The following is an 18,907-nucleotide window of genomic DNA, read 5'->3' as shown; positions in this document are numbered from 1 at the left end:
TCACCCAGAATTCTATAAAAATTGTGAACAGTGGAAATACGAGAAAAAAATCCAGAAATATAAAATAGAAAAGAAAGTCTCGTTCCCAGAAGCACAAAAGCAGTTACAACTACAGATGCCCAGACATACGTATGCTGAAGCCATGGGTGTCCGTAGAGGGGGGGAGGAGATGGGGAACTTTCCCCCCTTATGATCGAGTAAAAAATTCCACTAATTATAATCATAAAAGTGATTGAGATATGTAACCTTACACCCTCGACCATGGGACGCTTTGTCTGCCTTAAAATTTTATTACGGGTTGGCCAGTTTCGGCCATTGGCAGGGTAACCATAGAACACATGTTTCATCTATTGCAGCAATAAAACACGTGTTCCTGTTTTTGGTTCATCTTTTTCTGATTTGTGAAAAAAATGTTCATTGCTAATATATATATATTAATTCTTGTTTCCTTTATATTGTAAATTTATGTACATTATGTACGTGTTTTTGTATTGATGCAATACTGTATTCTATAATCTACTTGTGAAAAAAAAAATTCAAAAAATTAAATAAAAATTTATTGATGTAATTATTTGTCTCCAAGCTTTGCCCCCCCCCCCCCCCTGGAAAATACATCAATTCCACCAAACACCTCCATTTCTGAATGGGCTTGATCCTTGCTCTCTTCTGTACCACAATCATCAAAGCAACATATAACAACACACCAGTCACCATTCCACCTGCTGTCCATGCTGCTTCTATAATTACAATGCTGCAATTGTAAGACGTTCAAGCAGAGAAGCCAGATCCCATTAGCAAACAGCCAGTTGATTCCATCCTCATGGATACCAATGAAATTTCCAGTCAAGAGGAAACAGAAACTATTCTGGAGAGAGATCCATCCAGAGGATGAAATAGATGTGAGACCAATTTTCCCAAAAAGAGATAATATTTAAAATTGATTCCATCAAACAGACTTTTAAAAAACAGACACTCAGACTCTTTCATCTAAATCTAAATAATGAACAACGTAGTCCAATTGCAGATGCTTTGCAATATTGATGACATCCAGGAAATAATTAAATATCATAATCCAGTTAGCATCTGTTTACAGGAGACATATTTAACTCCTCAGGTATCTCTCTCTCGATCAAAAAAGTATACTCTTTTCTTACAAGATAGACTGGTTACAAATAATGCTCACGGTGGGGTTGCTGTTCTCATAGATCCACGAGTCCCTTGCAGATGTATTCATTTGCAAACCTCTATTGAAGCTGTTGCTAGGGAAATAGCAATTGGCGTCACTATAACACTTGTTTCAATCTATCTGCCACCCAGTTGGCCTTGTACTATTCATGAACTTGAAGATTTAATTCTGCAGTTGCAAACCCCTTTTTGTTTATTGGGCAGCTTCAAAGGACACCATCCATTGTGAGGCTCGCCTAATGCAAATGGACAAGGGCAACTCACTGAAATGCTCATTGACAGGCAAAATTTTTAGCCATCCTAAACACTAGTTCACCAACTTACATCCATCTCCCAACAGGAACGGTCTTCTCAATAGATCTATTTATCTGCTCTCTGATACTCTTTCCTTGTATTGAGTGGACAGCTCTTGATGATCCACTCAACAGTGACCATTATCCGCTAATCTGTAAATTCAAACTTCACATTCTGTAACTTCAGAAACCACATAAAGTGGAAATTTTCTAAGGCAAATTGGGCAATATACACTTATCATGTATCCTTTGATAATCAGATCATTGAATCTCATCCAGTTGATATAGTTACCAACCATATTACCAAACAAGTCATAGTAGCTGTGTCTGTTGCCATCCCACAATCACAATCAAGCTCCTGTAGATCTATAAATTATTGGTGGAATGAGGATTGTAAGAGTGCCAAAAAAGGAAAAAACCGAGCGTGGAATATATTCTGCAAACATCCTACTACCAATGGATCTGAGTTTCTTATATAAATTATAAGAAACTCAGATCCAAGGCTCGCCATATCAGGAAGAAAGCAAAAAGAGACTCCTGGGACCAATTTGCAAATTCAATTAATAAAAATACAGATTCTAGAATAATATGGAGGAAAATAAAATAAGAAAATAAAATAAGGAAAATAAAAATACTAAATGGCAAATTTCCTCATTTATCCTCTCCAATTTTCAACTGGAATGGACAGGAGCTGTGTACTCCTTCAGAAATTACAAATGCCCTAGGGTCTGTATTCTCACAGTTGTCTGCCTTGACTGCATACGACCAGCCATTTCAGAAGATTAAACCTTCAGCTGAAAAATCTCAGTTGAACTCCAAAACCACATCTTGTTTATCATACAATCGGCCATTTACTATGCTTGAACTTCAAGAAGCCATATATACCTCAAAGAACAGTGCTGCTGGTCTAGATGGAGTGTATTTTGTAATGCTTAAACACTCAGATAACAAATCATTATCCTTGCTGCTGACTTTCTACAATCGTATTTTCATTGAACATTCGTTCCCCATGTGCTGGCATCACTCCTGTGTACTGACAATTTCCAAACAAGGAAAATCTATAGGTCTATAGTTGTGAGGGACTCTATCCCTCACAACTATAGATTTATTTGTCTTACCAGCTGCTTGAATAAAACCCTGGAAAAAATGATATACTGCTGACTGATCTGGTACCTTGATTCCAAATATCTAATCTCTGATAACCAATTTGGTTTCAGAAAAAATTGATCATCCCTGGATCTCATGGTCAAAGCTGAAACAAACATCAGGAACGCATTTATCCGAAATGAGCATCTCGTTATGGTATGCCTTGACATAGTGAAGGCCTTTGACACCACTTGGTGTTTTGGCATACTGAAAGATCTTCATTTCCTTGAAATGAGAGGCCACTTACCATATTTCATACAAAGCTTCCTTCAGCATTGAACTTTTCAAGTCTGCTATCGGCAAGTCATCATCCTATATTAGTTATGAAAAGCATTCACCTCCTTGGCCTGGTTTTTGATAGTAAACTTAATTTCTTAGAACATGTCAGATATCTGCGGACTACTTGCCAGAAAAAAAAATGAATATACTCGAGGGTTCTTTCTTCAACAAAATGGGGTGCAGACTGCTATACCTTGCTTCAATTATATAGAACTCTAATTAGGACTCATCTTGATTATGGTGCCCTGGTGTATGACTGCCAGGGAGAGCGTGCTAACATGCTTTGCTCCTATTCAACATTCTGCCCTCAGGATTGCTACTGGCACATATAGAACATCACCAGTACAAAGCCTTTATATTGAAGCCCATGAAGTTCCACTCTGTCTCAGAAGAAAGGTGTTACTTCTGAGTTATGCAGCTAAAATTTGAAGCATGCCTACCCATCCCATTTGGCCTATTTTAAACTGTGGATCACTGTTACTTAGTGATCCACAGTTTAAAATGGTTTATAGAAATAAACTCAGCCCAATTCAACCTGCTGGTATCAGATTACAGGCACTATCAGAAACTTGGAATGTACACCTCGTAAAAGTCCTCCAAGGTTCCCCCACGGTCCTATATTAAACCATCCTGCAACAATTTCTTCCTAAACTGGGAAAACATTTCCTTGCAAATATCAACATACAACTCCATACTTCTCGCACAGAGAATTATCCTCTTTTTACAAAAATATATACTGATGGATCAGAGTCTGAATGTGGAATAGGTGCTGCAGCAGTATCACTTTCCAACAAATACAGTTATACAGCCAAGTTATTCACCGTCAGGCTAGAAAATATTCTCCATCTGTCCATCAAAAAGAGTAAATATATATGGACTTGCAGAGTACACTTTTAGCCTTACGAAACACCTCACCAATGAATCCTTTAATAAAAACTATAAGAAGTATGTTGATACATACTCAGGAACACCAGCTAGTAGTCATCTTTTGCTGGATCCTAGGTCACACTGGGATATCTGGAAATGAATGTGCAGATTTTGCCACCAAACATTTTTCTAACCCAGCTTCATTATGTTCTCGCATTCCACATGTTGACTACAAATCCAATATACGAAGAACATTTTTTTTTTTTTTTTTTTGTAGTTGTTGGCGCATCAGCTTCTGTGGCCATAATGCACCTCCCAAGATTTTTGCAGTACTTTGAGTTATGCAGCTAAAATTTATCCGAAATTTACAGCTAAAATTTATCCAAGTTTACAGATGATACATCAAGCCCAAGGCGGGATTCGAACCCGTGACTTTTGGGTTGCTAGGCAGGCACTTTACCCACCCGGCTAGCCCTGTCGGCCGAAGAACATGTAAGGAACAATGGACACATATATGGCAAACTAAAACAGATAATGAGTTCTTTCAAATAAAATCAGATCCACAGTTATGGGCCTCTAGCGTCCAGGAAAATAGAAAGGAAGAAGTAATCCTAGCCAGAGCAAGAATTGATCACAGTCATGTTACTCACCTATTTCTCCTCACAGGCAATGATCCTCCACAGTGTGTGCACTACAATTCTCAGCTCACAAGAAGCACATTCTTGTTGAATGCATCTTGTACTCATATGCTCAGTAAGTCTCATTCAGTTTTCTTCCTAATCTTAAAGAATGATGCCAACCCCATAGAATTTTTCTTCTTTCTTAAATGGATAAACTTAAATGATCATTTGTGACTGTTTGCATAACAGTCATCATGAGTATCTTCCACATCACTGAGAGGCACAATATGGCCTGAGCAGCCCTTGCGCCAAAAATAATAATAACAATAACAAATTTCTTGAGCTAGCCATATGGGGACAGCTCCTCTTGCTCCCTCCACTGTCTTCCTTGAGAGACCTCCGACGTTTCGAGCCAACCCCTTTGCCTAAGGCCTGAACACAAGTGACTATCTTGTGCCACACTCAATGCAGTGTGGCACAAGATGCAGTCTTTGACATCATCCATCTATAGAGATGGACCTATTTAGCTTCAGCTTATGTACAGTGGCAGTGTTAGTTATTGCAAGTGACACCAGATGGGGCCACTATCTGCCTTAGCTGTAACTCTGACCTTGGGGAAGGTAGGTCCACTGAAGCAAATTTCGCTGTTTTTGAAATTTTTTAAAAAATTTTTAATTATTATTATTTTGTATTTTATTATTACAGTCAATGCTCTTTATAGCATACCTCTTTTTAACATCCCCTATGTTATAACATCCTATGTGGCTGGTCCTGGCCAATTTCTCACTAACCTAATGCTGTTTTATGAACAATTGATATAATGACCTTTTCTCATTTCCCTGGGGAGTTGTTATATAGAACTTAAACTGTATTATTATTATTATTATTCTAATTTATTATTATTATTATCCCAGTGTGATGGAGACTCGTTCCCTTCCACCAAAGCGGAAATGAAGCCTGGGTCCATCAGACTGGTAGTCCAGTGGTTATTATTATTTTAATGCATACCATTTCTGTATTATTTCTCTTGATATTTTCTTTCTTTCTTTTTTCACCCCCTTTTTTTCCATCCTGTGACAGGTAATGGTACCGAGGGTACAGGGTGATTGACATGTCTGGATACTGTTATTGGTTGAAACGCTCTCTGACTATCCTAGGTGTTGAGGATTGTGAATTTTTATTATTATTATTTTTGATGTAAAATAGTTTCTTGTTTCAATTATTGTAATTCATCTGTTATTCTTTTATTTATTTGATAAAACAAATCAATAAGTTTGTGTGAAATATCTAAAATAAGTTTGATATAAATATTTCATGCTCCATTTTTTTAAGTAACATGGGTAGATAAAAACATTTTCTAAATATTTACAATTGATTTTAAAAATCAAAAATGTTACATATAGAGACAGTAATACAACCCATTACGAAAAGACGAAATATTGGTATACCACAAGCAAAATAAAAATAAATCCTTTTTTTCGAAATAAAAAATAAAATTGAGCACCTGTCAGATTCTTCAGATTCTGTGACTGTGTTTGTAACAAACTGTAGCATGACTGCTGATATTTTAACCATGTAGTTTATTGTTGAATATGAGTTAATGCTGCAAGTTTTTATAGTACTACTTTTATTGTTGGAATTTCTAATTTAGACAGCCGTGAAGGTCCCTGTTATCTTGATGTCACAGGACAGTACAATCGACGAGGAATTTGCAGAACTGAACTTGGCCAAAGTCTCACTAAAGCTACTTGTTGCTGTACAGTTGGAGTTGCATGGGGACAAATTTGTGAAATATGTCCTGCAGTCAATTCAAGTAGGTATTGAGTTTTTTATCTGTTGCTCAAATAATATATATTTGTTAAAATTTTAAGATCACCACGTCAGCTAGCATATCTGATATTTAGTCCATGGAGTTTTAGTATTAGAATGGCCAACACTTTTTTGGAAAGCAGACCATTTCTGCAGCTGCCAAAAAATAATAATAAATAGATTTAAAAAATCTGATGACCCTTATTTTTCTATCACTGAAAATGAAACCAAATGAAAATAGCAGCCTTAACCACCTACGGAGGGATGGTAATTTATTCCATTGATTTACAACACTATAAACTACATAACTGTAAGTAAACTCTTCATAAGATCTAGCATTCTGTTGTCCTCTTATGATTTTAATTTGTGAGATCCAGCCTTCTGTTGCCACTCAGTATTTTATATTTGTGTGCCCAGTGTTCTTGTTTCTTTTCTCTCTCTCTATTCATCCCCTCCTTTAATTTATCTAGATTCTTCCTTGAATTTATTCAAATTATCTCATCATTGACCTCTTTGCTTTATTTCTTATATAAAGAAATAAAGAAGAGAGGTATAATAAATCATTGAGAGAATATCATGTCTTTCTGACCACTTGTTTACACTGCAGTGTAAACTTCATATTTTATGATATCATAACCTCTAAATCTTTTTATCCTGAACCACATTTTACTGTTCTCTCCCCAGTCTGTAAGTTCTTCTTGTGTTTCTGTTTCCAGCAGAAAACCTTACATTTAGAACAGCTAAAACATAGTTTCCTTTTTTCTGACCTTATTTGTAAAAATTCTTTCTAAAAATTATACCCTGGTTTTAGTCATTAACAACTACCCTCACAAAAATCAAATGATCAACAAAGCCAAGCTTCCAGTAATTCCAGTCCATGCCAAAGTGCTGTTGCATGTATGTATATATATATATATATATATATATATATGGCATTAAGGGTAAGTTGCTACAATGGATAAAGTGATAGTTGAGTGGGAGATGACAGAGAGTGGTAATCAATGGATACTGCTCTTCGTGGACAAATGTTATTAGTGGAGTTCCCCAGGGTTTGGTTTTGGGCCCATTTTTATTTTGTATATTTATCAATGATATTGATGTCCAAGTTTACAGATGATACAAAGGTTGGCAGAGTTGTTAATGACAGTAAAGAAAGTACGCTACTCCAACTGGATCTAGATAAGTTGGTCAAATGGGCTGAGAAGTGGCAACTGAAGTTTAGCCTTGACAAATGCAAAGTACTGCATATGGGTAGCAATAACCAAAGAGAAACGTACCAACTGTGTGGTACTACACTCAGAGAAGTTGGAAGTGAAAAAGACCTGAGGGTGATTGTGCTGGGGGCTGTGTAGGATGTAGAGTTGCTAGAACGAGTGCAAAGAAGGGCACTCGTTATTACAGTTATTATTATTACAGTCAATGCTCTTTATAGTATCCCTCTTTTTAATGTACCCCATTTTATAACATCCTATGTGGCTGGTCCTGGCCAATTTCTCATTAACCTAATGCTATTTTATGAACAATTGATATAATGACCTTTTCTCATTCCCCTGGGCAGTTGTTTTATAGAACTTCAACTGTATTATTATTATTATTATTATTATTATTATTCTAATTTTTTATTACTATTATTATCCCAGTGTGATGGAGACTCGTTCCCTTCCGCCAAAGCAGAAATGAAACCTGGGTCCATCGGACTGGTAGTCCAGTGGTTATTATTATTATTTTAATATATAGTTTTCTGAATTGGAAAATGGAAAGTGGCGTCAATAAATGGAATAATAATATTTAAAATTGCTTACCTTTGTACCACTATTACAATACTATTCAAAATTATTCTTATTAGTAAAAATTTATGCACACTAATTCAGCTTCATTATTCATTATTGAATACCAACTAATGTATCTTAGTTGCTAATGCCCCTAAAAACCAAATAACAAACAAACAACTAATTTATAAACAGTGGAAAATCTTATCTGCATGTCACTTCAATTCATCGAGAAAACCACAATGAAGTAGCAACTCAAAGACTGGTAATTTTCACAGGCAGCTGTGTGTTCTACACAGGTAGAAATTTCATAACTTAGCTTGTCTTATGTAGACTTCGGGTAGGAATGAGCTGCGCCATCTTTCTAAGTGGATTAGCTCCTTCTCGGAATTCCATTCATAAATAGAATAAATTAATGAGTTCTGCACAATTTCCTCAAAAGGTACTGTGAACAGTGTTTCTGGAAATTTTTTGACCCATAAAGTACAGCCATGTAAAAAAAAGCTGGAGTCCACTTGGACCTCATGTGAGTGTTGAAGGGTTAATTTATATAGTAAATTTTAGAGTAGGCAAGCATTATGCAGACCTCAACAAAAGTTTAGTAACGTACTCCTATTCAATAAAATATGACAAATTTAAAATTTTCTTCATATGTGTATGTAAGTTTCATGTTTTCAGGCACTCCTTGAACATTGGTGCCTGGGTGCAGTGTACCCCCTGGCACCCTCAGGATGGCCCACCCCTGAATATAAGTATAGAAGTCTTTGTTGCTCTTCTATGTATTCTTTGCCAGAGACTTGTCATAATCTGCCTTAGCTTGTCTAACCTCCTTTGTGACTTAACCAGACTAGTTTATATCTACCGTAGCCTTCTGTATCACATGATAATTTATGTGCATCCCATGTATTTTCCTTCTCTGCCACAAGTTTCATGAGTTCATCCGATGGCCCTTTAGGTCTAAGCCTTAAACGGCATTTCTTAGTGGTATGGTAAGCCTAATAGCTTCTATAATTGTTTCCCTGAATGCTTTCCATTTGGAATTTGCTGTTGATAACATCATTAGTTTGTCCCACTGCATAGAATGTTAAAATTGTCTGTGACCACTCTCATCACTTTTCTGAAAGCAAAAACCTTTCCCTTTACCCTTAATGATAGTTATGTCTATCATTGTAAAAGAGTACTGCTTCTTTTCTTGTCCCTCTAACATGCTACTGTAGAAAAGACTTCCAATTAATCCACAAACACCTTGCTAGTGTGTAGGTAACCATCCCACAAATTTCAATCGACATCTGGAAAGTTAAAATTCCTCATCATAGCACATTCTGATTTATTGGCCCACTCTGTTTATCTGTATAGTTGTTTGGTATACTCATCACATTCATTAGGCCTATAACACACACACAACTGATTTTGTTTTCCCTGTGCTTTTATCACACAAAACTGGCTGAATGCACTGGCCATCCACATTGACAGGATGCATTGCCTTAGATTTAATATGTTTATTAACTAAGAACATAACCCCTTCCCATCCTCCTGTTATGTCTGTCCTTCCTGTATATATATTTTTTTTTTTTTTTTTTTTTTTTTTGCTGGCTCTCGGGTGTGGGCAGCCTGGGAGCGGGATCACTGGCACCCACTGGTATAGCACTACTTCCGGTGGGTGCAGGATTTTGGTGCATGAGGCACTGTTAAAATAGTAGACTAGGCCCAGTACCAAGTGACTAGGGGTGGCCATTAGGGAGTAGCTGGTACCTGGACAGCTGCTCCCTGGTGGCGAAGAGGCCTGCTATACAGGTCTGTTTCACAGAGACTGCACAAATTCAGTTTATCAGGTGGAGATAGACGGAAGTCTAGGTGCCACCTTTAGAGAAAAAATAAATAAATAAAAAGAAAAAAAAAATGTCCTTCCTGTATACATTGAACTTCTCCATATTCAAATTTAGCATTTCTTATGTCTGAGTGACACCCTGTCCCTGATTTCCCTACACTGTCTGCATTTGATGACTTAATCAGTACTTCATATCCATCAAATTTATTTGCAATGCACCTAGCATTAGTGTACATACAAATATACATGCATCTGTTCTTACTTTTAGTTACCATAATACAGCCCATGTATATACTTGTTCCTTGATGACCCGCACCAGGGCTTAAAATCCCCAACACCTTGCTTTCCAGGCTGCATGTTCCAATAGAAGTAGCACAAGAATCACTTTTGCCTTTTCCTGCAGCTCTAGTTAATTTATTAGTCTTGCATCTTTCTCTCCCCAAGCTAGCACATCTGTGGGGTGGGTTCTGGCATCTCTCAAAGCTAGTAGTTTTCCGACTCACTGTCTCAGTAGCATCAGCAAATAGTCTTTCATCCCTTCTATTTAGGTGTATTCCACTCCTGTAAAAAAGTCTTTCCTGTTAACAAGCATGAACCACGCTGAGAAAAAATTCTACCCCATGAGCCTTGTATATTCTCTCTAGGGCTGAACTGATTAACAGTGCTCCCAACATATATTCTCTCCTATCATGTCTGAGTAGAATTGCAGACACTTTCTAATTCAGTCCTAACTCTCGACTTTTTCCCTCAACATTGTCCTGTACTTGATAAGTAAGTCTTCAGATCTCTTACTGTTAATATCATTAGTGCTAAAGTGTACAACAGTGTCACCTTTTGTGCTCTTAAAAGATATCTGCTCTTCAATGTCATCTACTGTTAACCATAATAGACACATACCCTGGTCCTATTCCACCTATTCTCCTTGACAATATATTTTCCATTTCCCTCGCAATAGAGTCACCAATAATAGCTACCTCCTGTGGGACCAGCACGTTCTGCCTTGGAGATTGTGGCTGTGTTGCCTGATGCACAAGTTTGAGGACTGGCACTGATGTAGTTGGGTAGTTGAGAGCTTCATAGGCCATTCCATTTTAATTCCTTTGAGGGCATCCACCTTTTCTTCAATCTCTCTCATAAATTCCCATCAGACCACTGAGTTGGCACCTAGTTTAGTTTCTTTGCACTCTCTGCACAGAACACACACACACCCACCCACCCCTCTGCTTGATTCTATCATGTTCTGTGCTGCAAATATTGCACAACTAGAATTAGACCATGATTCATAGGAGAATTACCCTCTTCAATTTTCCCCTGAGCCATAGCATGCCCGATACTTTGAGCCCATTGATTTGCTGCTTTAAGTTTAGTTTAATTTTATATTGCTACACTAAGCTAATATATACTTAAATGCAGTAATACATATTACACTGTCGAGTTTACATTATACATATTACACTATCAAGTTTACGTTATACGTATTACACTATCAAGTTTACATTATACGTATTACACTATCAAGTTTACATTATACTTTATGCTATACTGTTACGTTTAACTTGAATATTAAATTAGTTTTAGACTTACTAAAGCTAACATTTCTTGGCTAGAAACAAAAAAAAAAAAAATGCCGACCCTCAGTTTTATTACCATTCACTACACTACACCACTACTAGCTGAATTTCATACCAAATCACCAATACAATAGCTCTACAAATGTGAGTCATAACTTACAAAATCTCTAACTAAATTTAAAAATAAGCTAACAAATGTGATTAAGACTATTAAACTATTTATTGAACACAATTTAATATGTTAAGTCAAAAAGAAATGCAAAATTTTTCAAAAATCTTACCTGTTCCTAGGAGCTCAAAATTCTTTGTTTGCACAGTTTGTACCTCAATCCAATGTCAAGCTTTCCCAAATTTCATTAATATGGTCAAACAAAAATCTCTCAATTATTTCTCTTTGTCCATCCATCCATCCATCCACCCACCTGTAATAAGTTGACTCCCAGTGAATGGATTTTCATTAAATTTTATACTTGACTATTTTAGATTTATCAAGCCTTCCCAAATTCCATTAAATCACACCAACAGAAATCCAGCAATTATTATTTTTTTTTTTCACACTTATCACTTAGGCTATCCATATATTGTACATTATATAGCTGAAGCACAGGATATAATTTTTTTTTTTTTTTTTTCTTGTTAGACCATTGTTGGAGGAATTGGGTAGCATGGCTGATGTGCAGAAACTAAATTTTCTCAGTTTGTGCATAAAAGTCAGTAAAAGTCACTGCTTTTTGTTCTTGTTTTTTTTTTTTTTTCTTTTTTTAAATCACGAATTATTACTATTTGCTAATGTTCCCCAAATGTAACTGCACTACATACATTATCTAATTTGTTCTGCTTCCTCTTTGCTTGTTATATTTTACTTGTGATATGATTCATTGTATTCATTTATTAAGTTTCACAGTCCTGTTATAATAATATAACAGCCAGTTGTAGAATCTGATCATATTTGGTGAGGTTGTGCTGCAGACACACCTGCATTCACAAATGTAGTTCACTTTGACCATCAAATCAGATATTTCCCCATCTGTAAATAGGGCTCACAATACCACTCATAATCTTAATACCAGTATTTTTAATTTATGAAACTGGGATACCTGTATTAATATCAGTATTTCAAAAACATACATTTTTCTCAATAAATTTTGATGACAATTAGGCGCAATAAAGTAAGGAAAAAAACAGGTAATTACTTGAATTCATGTTTTAAATAAAACTTTTATTACAATAATAAATATTCTGACAAAAATTATTAAAAATACTGTTATTCTAAGAAGAAAAAAAATATATACATAATGATACTGCAAATTTTAGTTATATTTAAGCATCCATACTATCTGTTTGAATAGGTTGAGCTCTTAAGAAACATAAGCAATCAATAGTGTTATCATTTAAACTGGATATAATTTTGGTACATATTTGATTAGCTGCAGAAAACACCCTTTCAGATTCTATGCTGGGTGATGCTGTTTTCCTGAGATAGTCATTGACAAGTTGCAGGTTTACCCCTTCCCATTATTCCCTCACTTTCACAACATCTTATTTCCTTTTTAGCGGTATTTTTTAGGCTTTGAAATTTTTTTAGCAGGAACAGTTAAAAGTCTTTCATTAATTGCTGACTCAAATTTATCTTTTAATGACTGTATCTCATTAGAGTAAGGCAATTTCTTATTTTAGAAATAATTTGTGGAACACTGATATTCTGTTCTATATTGGTTGTCTAAGGTTCTTCTGTTCATCATTTTCTGAAGGAGAAAGACTTTTTATTAAGCAAAGTATAATTTTCACTATAGTATCTTTACTGAGTATGTGAAATAATTTGCTATCATCTTGTGTCCCACTTTGCAAATATGGAAGAACCTGTGAAAAATTTGCACGTCTCTGTGAAATATGGAGTTTCAATGCTGTATGCATTTCTCTAGCTGTTTCAGAATTTTGAAATTATGTATGCAATTTTCTAGCTGTTTCAGAATTTTGAAATTCTGAAACAGCTAGAGAATTGCATGCGGCATTGAAATACGGCAAATTCTGAAACAGCTAGAATTGCTGTTTCAGAATTTGCCAAGAGTTTGCATCATAAATTTTATGGCAGTATCTGCAGTTAAAAGATTTGCTTCTTTGTGGCATTGCACATCTACAACTAACTTTATAGGTATTAGTGTAGATCAGAGGTGGTGAACCTTTTTGTGTTTCTTGTTTCACGATATTCAAGATGTTTAATCACACAATTTTCTCACAGTTTCATCAGTACGTCTCACCACTCCAACTTCAAACAAATCACTGCATGAATACAGCTGTTAACTGATTCCTGTGATGTCTCTACATGCCTGGCAAAGAGAACGGGCATGCAAAGGTCATGACTCAAGATGGATTCCTGGAGTGATGTTGTTTTGAAGTTTGAAATTTTTTGGGACACTAAATTTCGAGTGCTCAAAAAATTTACATTCATGCCACTTTGGGCATGCGTGCCATAGGTTTGCCACCCCTGGTGTAGATATAATTGCAGATAATAAATTAAATTCATCCTCACAGAAATGAATACTTGAATCTAAATCAGTTAAAGCTTTTTGCACACAGCTTCTCAATTCAAAACTCTTTCAAGCATGGATTATAAACTGTCTTGCAATTAGATTCCAACAAGTCTTGGAATCTAATTGCAAGACAATTTTTTTGCCAAATTCTTCTGAGGTATACTTTTGTAAATATTTAACATTTTTGGTTGGTGAGCTTCTAAAAATTCTGAAGTAATGGAAATCTGACATTTTCAGGTTTCCATTACATTTGTATTTTGTATAACAATCTCTCAGTTGCAAATTCAGTAATATTAATGATTTATTTTTGTCAATTTTATAACCTTTATGTGAATAAATCATAAGCAATTAATTTTTAAATTAGTACTGAAAAACTGATATTTTTGTATCAATACCGGTATTTAAATAATGGAAAAAAATTATTGGGAATCCTAGGATCTCAGCATTGTAAGCCCTATCTGCAAGTGCTATTCCTATGATTCTAGCAATATGCTTACCAACTGTAAGTATATTGATATGATCACTGCTTATTGATATAAATTACTCACAGCCAAAAGTATTTGGCTGTTATAATTTTGATCATAAGCTAAGCCCATGCATCAAAATTTTTCCATGTTAATAATTACCCATATGTTGTTGAGTATATTTTGCTATTTTTTTTTGTCATTCATTCATGACAGAACTTCAAGCACTCTGTCATTCGTACATGCTTCTTGAATGACTCCGCACTCATTCGAGCATAATTATTTGATTTTATTTGTGCTCTTGATGATTGCATGACTTTTTTTGCAAATTGATATCAGTGGATCCCATTCCAACTGGCAATTTCAATACTTGCTTTTAAAAATTCTTGATAAGATTTTGCAGTGTCCCAACATTTTTAGCCATTTACCTTTACTGCATTGAACTCAGCCAAATAGTCAACCATAAATGATTGGATATCTCAAATTCCCTCTGTTTATGGTATGTTCACATTACAACTGATACTGTAACATGAAACATTACAGTATCACTTATAATGTTTCCCATTAATGACTTGACTTCCAGTGAATGGATTTTATTCCTATTACGTGAAACATTCATATATTTATTCAAGTTTTCCTACATGCTTTTAAAAATCATTTCACTTAACTGACTAGGTAATAATTTTATTCTGTCCAAGTACTAAGTGTTTTAGCATTAGTAGAGGCATTTGATGCAAGAAAGCAAGCTTATGCAGCATCAGCCAAAAAAAAAAAAACCACTTCCACTTCACCCCTCTGTTCATTCGAAATACCTGTCCAGCTGAGCCTTAAATTTATTTAGGCTATCAACTTCCACAACAAGGGATGGAAGTCTGTTCCACCAACCAACTACCCACTGGCTAATGGTTAAAGGCAAATTTCCGCACGTCTATCCTACATCTGTCTTTTCTCAATTTGAATTTATGCCCTCTCAGGTGATTATTCTGAGCAAGAGGAAGAATACCATAGGCATTGAGCATGCTCAAACCATTCAAGGCTTTATACACCTCTATCAGATCACCTTGCTGGTGCCTAGTCTCCAGACACTGTAATTTGCAAAACTTAAGCCTTTCTTCGTAAGAGCACCCCTTTGTTCCATTCACTAATCTTGTTGCCCTTCTCTGTACTCATTCCAGCAGCTCTACATCCTTCTTGAAATGAGGCCTCCAGACCTGTATACAGGTCTGGAGGTTTCTTCCTAGGTGGTTTCTTCCTAGGTGTGGCCTGACCATTGCCTTATACAAGGGAATAATCACCTCCTTATCCCTGCTAGAAAAATTCCTGTATATCATTGACAATACACCATGAGCTACTCTTGTAGCCCGTTTGCACTGCTCAGAGAACTTCATATCTGCCTGCACAATTACCCCCAGGTCCTTTTCATTCTGTACCACTGTCAGTGTAGTACCACAGAGTTGATACGTTGCTCTGGGGTTGCTGTTTCCCATATGTAGTACTTTACATTTGTCTTGTGGTTCAGTGTCATTTTATTATTAAAACTGTATTTAACTTATCATTGGGAACATGGTATGTTTTGTTGTGTCTTTCGTGTTACAGATGACACTGTATTCATTTACTCATCCAGCTTTTCCATCATGCTTTTAAAACTCATCTCACCCAACTGACGAGGTAATTTTATTCTGGTCAGGTACTGAGTGTTTTCTTGTGATGCAGTGCCATTTTATTATTGCAGCTGTAAAATCAACATGCTGTTTCTGGTTAGTCATAATAACTTTAAAAAAAGGATTATTTTGTAACTCCTGCAATTTTTCAGGAGACAACACAACAATTGGACAAGTCATGTACAGAAAGAGGTCTGGCTTTCCAACTTCCTCATTGCACCGGAGGCAGCTGTCTATATAATTTACCTCTTCACGTGTTGATGATTTCATAAGGTGGTTTCTTCCATGATGATTTCTTCCATGTCATAATCCTTTTGAGAATTGTATTAAAAATTTCATTAAAAATAACTACCATAGATATGAATATGATGTTGAATAATCTCAAAGGTTATACTGTACTTTATTAATAGGTAAAAAATTTAGTGAGAAATATTTGCTTATTTCCATACTGTTTGCTTTGCTTTTCAATTTGGGACCAAAAAATCCACCTTCCTTATGAAATTGTATTTAAAAAAAAATAAACCTGCTACTAATATGAATACTAGCATTATTGATTAACAAAATTCATGTAATGGGAAAATGATATTTTGTATTTTGAGTCCATATAATTTTGGTAATCAATTAGAAAAAAAAAAGAAAGAAAGAAGGAAAAGAAAAATACTGAAAAATGGCTGCATTATAGGAATTTAATATTGGAATAAAACACACCACAAATCCATAATCCATGAGGGCATTATAAAACTCATCATTAGCTCTCTCATCTTTTGATATCAATAAACTAATTAAAACAATATTTACTTGGTAAAGTATTATTTCTTAAAAAAACTGGGTAATGTAATGTAATGCCCTTCTCTAATTTAATTAAATTTTAATATATATTTCTTGTAAATTATTATAGCAGTGGCATTGCTTTTCCGTTTTGGGTTATTGCCAGTTTATTAAATATTCTCTTTAAATTGTTTTTTTTGTATATAATAAAAATATGCCCTTTAAAACTGATTTTTACTTCAATTTTTTTTAGGTGAATATAGGGAGTTGTGTCCTGGAGGACCTGGATTTAGACCTAACCAGATCAATGTGGTATTGGAAGGTATACTTTATTCTTGTTATTAGATATTTTAAACCCTGAATCATTTACTTTATCTCCTTTTATCTGCCAGTATCAGCATAAAATTCTGAAATGTGAGGGATTAAAAAATTACCATCTCAAAATGTTTATACCACAAGTTTTAATGTTTCTGATCAAAATTAATTTCTGATCAATTAATGTGCTTTATTCTCTCTCTCTATGACATTAAATATTATAAACATTGTTTGGTTTCTGGGACTTGTCACTGACATTCTCTCGGGTATGACAAGCTAGGGCTTGCTATCTGGGAGTCTAAAATGCTGATGAAACTACTGATAATCATGTGACACTTCTAAGTCATGTGGACCAAATTTCGGTGAAGTCCGGTCATTTTGCTACAACGAAATCCTCTGCTTGCACCACCACAATGGTAGGACTGGCTATATCACCCACCCATGTGCAAGTTCTGAAAGGCTACACCTAGTATACTGGAAGTGACCACAAAGGTTTAAACCAATATAAGTACAAGTATGGCATTCACAGCACACAGAGAAATGCCCCACTGTGTCACTACACACTGGTATCAGTAGTAGTAGATGACTTGCATCAACTGGTACAATATCACCACTTTGCATCTTTATTGGAGGCTTGAAGTGGTGAAACCCATGTTTAGTCTCCAGAGCAAAAGTTTGGCAGTGCCTGTCTCTTGTGCCATGCAGTATGATGGATGTCTTTTGATGTTATGATGGGCATCACAGCACATTCAACTTTCTTTACATTTCTAGGGTGCAGTTCTAAAGCAGCTTTAGCAAACCAGCCACTAGATAGTTCATTGGACCAAATTTTTTGGTAACTCTCTAGAAGGCATCTGTATCAGCTAGTTTGTAATCTTGGTACCTCAGTTCTGCCAGCTAGTGAATGGAGTGGGGTCCGAGTAGTATGTATATGGAGGGGGGGGGCATTGTTTGGCCATGTTATGTCAAGGAGCTGGGTATATTCTTGCCATGAGTATGCCATATCCAAAAAATTTATTACTTCAAGCAACATGTTTCCTCCTATACTTTTGCTTTATCTACTGAATGCTTTATGAATAATCAAACTAACAGAACAAACTTATCTGCAAAATAATCTAAACCTCCCATTTCATAAATATATGTGATCTCAGTTCCAATTTCAATGATATTGATTTCCATCTATGGCCTTCCAAGATCCACTTACTTTTACTAACAGTATTCCAATTATCGGTTGCCTGAATCGCTGATCTCAGTTGATCTAATTATTCACTCTATGATTCCTTTCACTTCAAAGGGCATATGTCCATTCTGAAATTCCCTGTCAAAGACTTACTATTTTGGAATCTTCTCTTTTCTGTCTTCTCTGGCTTAAAATCCCTTTACCCTATTCTGTTAAATTCATCTATTGCTTCTATCATTCTCCCAACTACACTGATCACATGGAACTTTGTGACTTTCTCCATTCTAACTTTCCTAATAGTGAGGTAATTTTACTTGCTGATTTTAATGTTCACAACCCCAGGTGGCTTCAGTTTTCTACACATGGACCCAGCTGCTCAAAAGATGCTGAGACTTTTGAATTTACTAATGACCTTACATAGATATTGTTCATTTACTTACCTGAATACTAGACAGTCCTAACTGCACACCGTATTTCTGTTTATCTTATCTAATTTTACTAAGTTATATTCTTTAATATATATTATCTTGTAAATCATTGTGAGTTTTAGATTTTGTATATATTCATGACAATTCCACATGGTTAAATTACCAGATTAGTTTTCATTTCTGCATTACATTT

At 35.5% G+C, this 18,907-nt stretch overlaps 1 protein-coding gene across 3 annotated transcripts in view; it reads left to right on the top strand.

The window, feature by feature from the left end:
* Positions 1 to 18,907, top strand: part of LOC150080668 (fibrillin-2-like) — a 1,460,049-nt gene that overhangs the window by 929,875 nt on the left and 511,267 nt on the right. For all 3 annotated transcript variants that reach the window (XM_090381969.1, XM_090381968.1, XM_090381967.1), the window contains exons 36-37: positions 6,042 to 6,203; positions 17,045 to 17,113. In XM_090381969.1, the coding sequence (XP_090238095.1) occupies positions 6,042 to 6,203; positions 17,045 to 17,113 (231 nt within the window). The remainder of the gene's footprint in view (positions 1 to 6,041; positions 6,204 to 17,044; positions 17,114 to 18,907) is intronic.

Source organism: Mastigoproctus giganteus, chromosome 9 (genome assembly GCF_048544385.1).
Source record: "Mastigoproctus giganteus isolate SK-2022 chromosome 9, ASM4854438v1, whole genome shotgun sequence".
NCBI classification, from domain to species: domain Eukaryota; kingdom Metazoa; phylum Arthropoda; class Arachnida; order Uropygi; family Thelyphonidae; genus Mastigoproctus; species Mastigoproctus giganteus.
The sequence above is the reverse complement of the archived record's forward strand: the minus strand, read 5'-3'. Positions and strand labels throughout refer to the sequence as shown.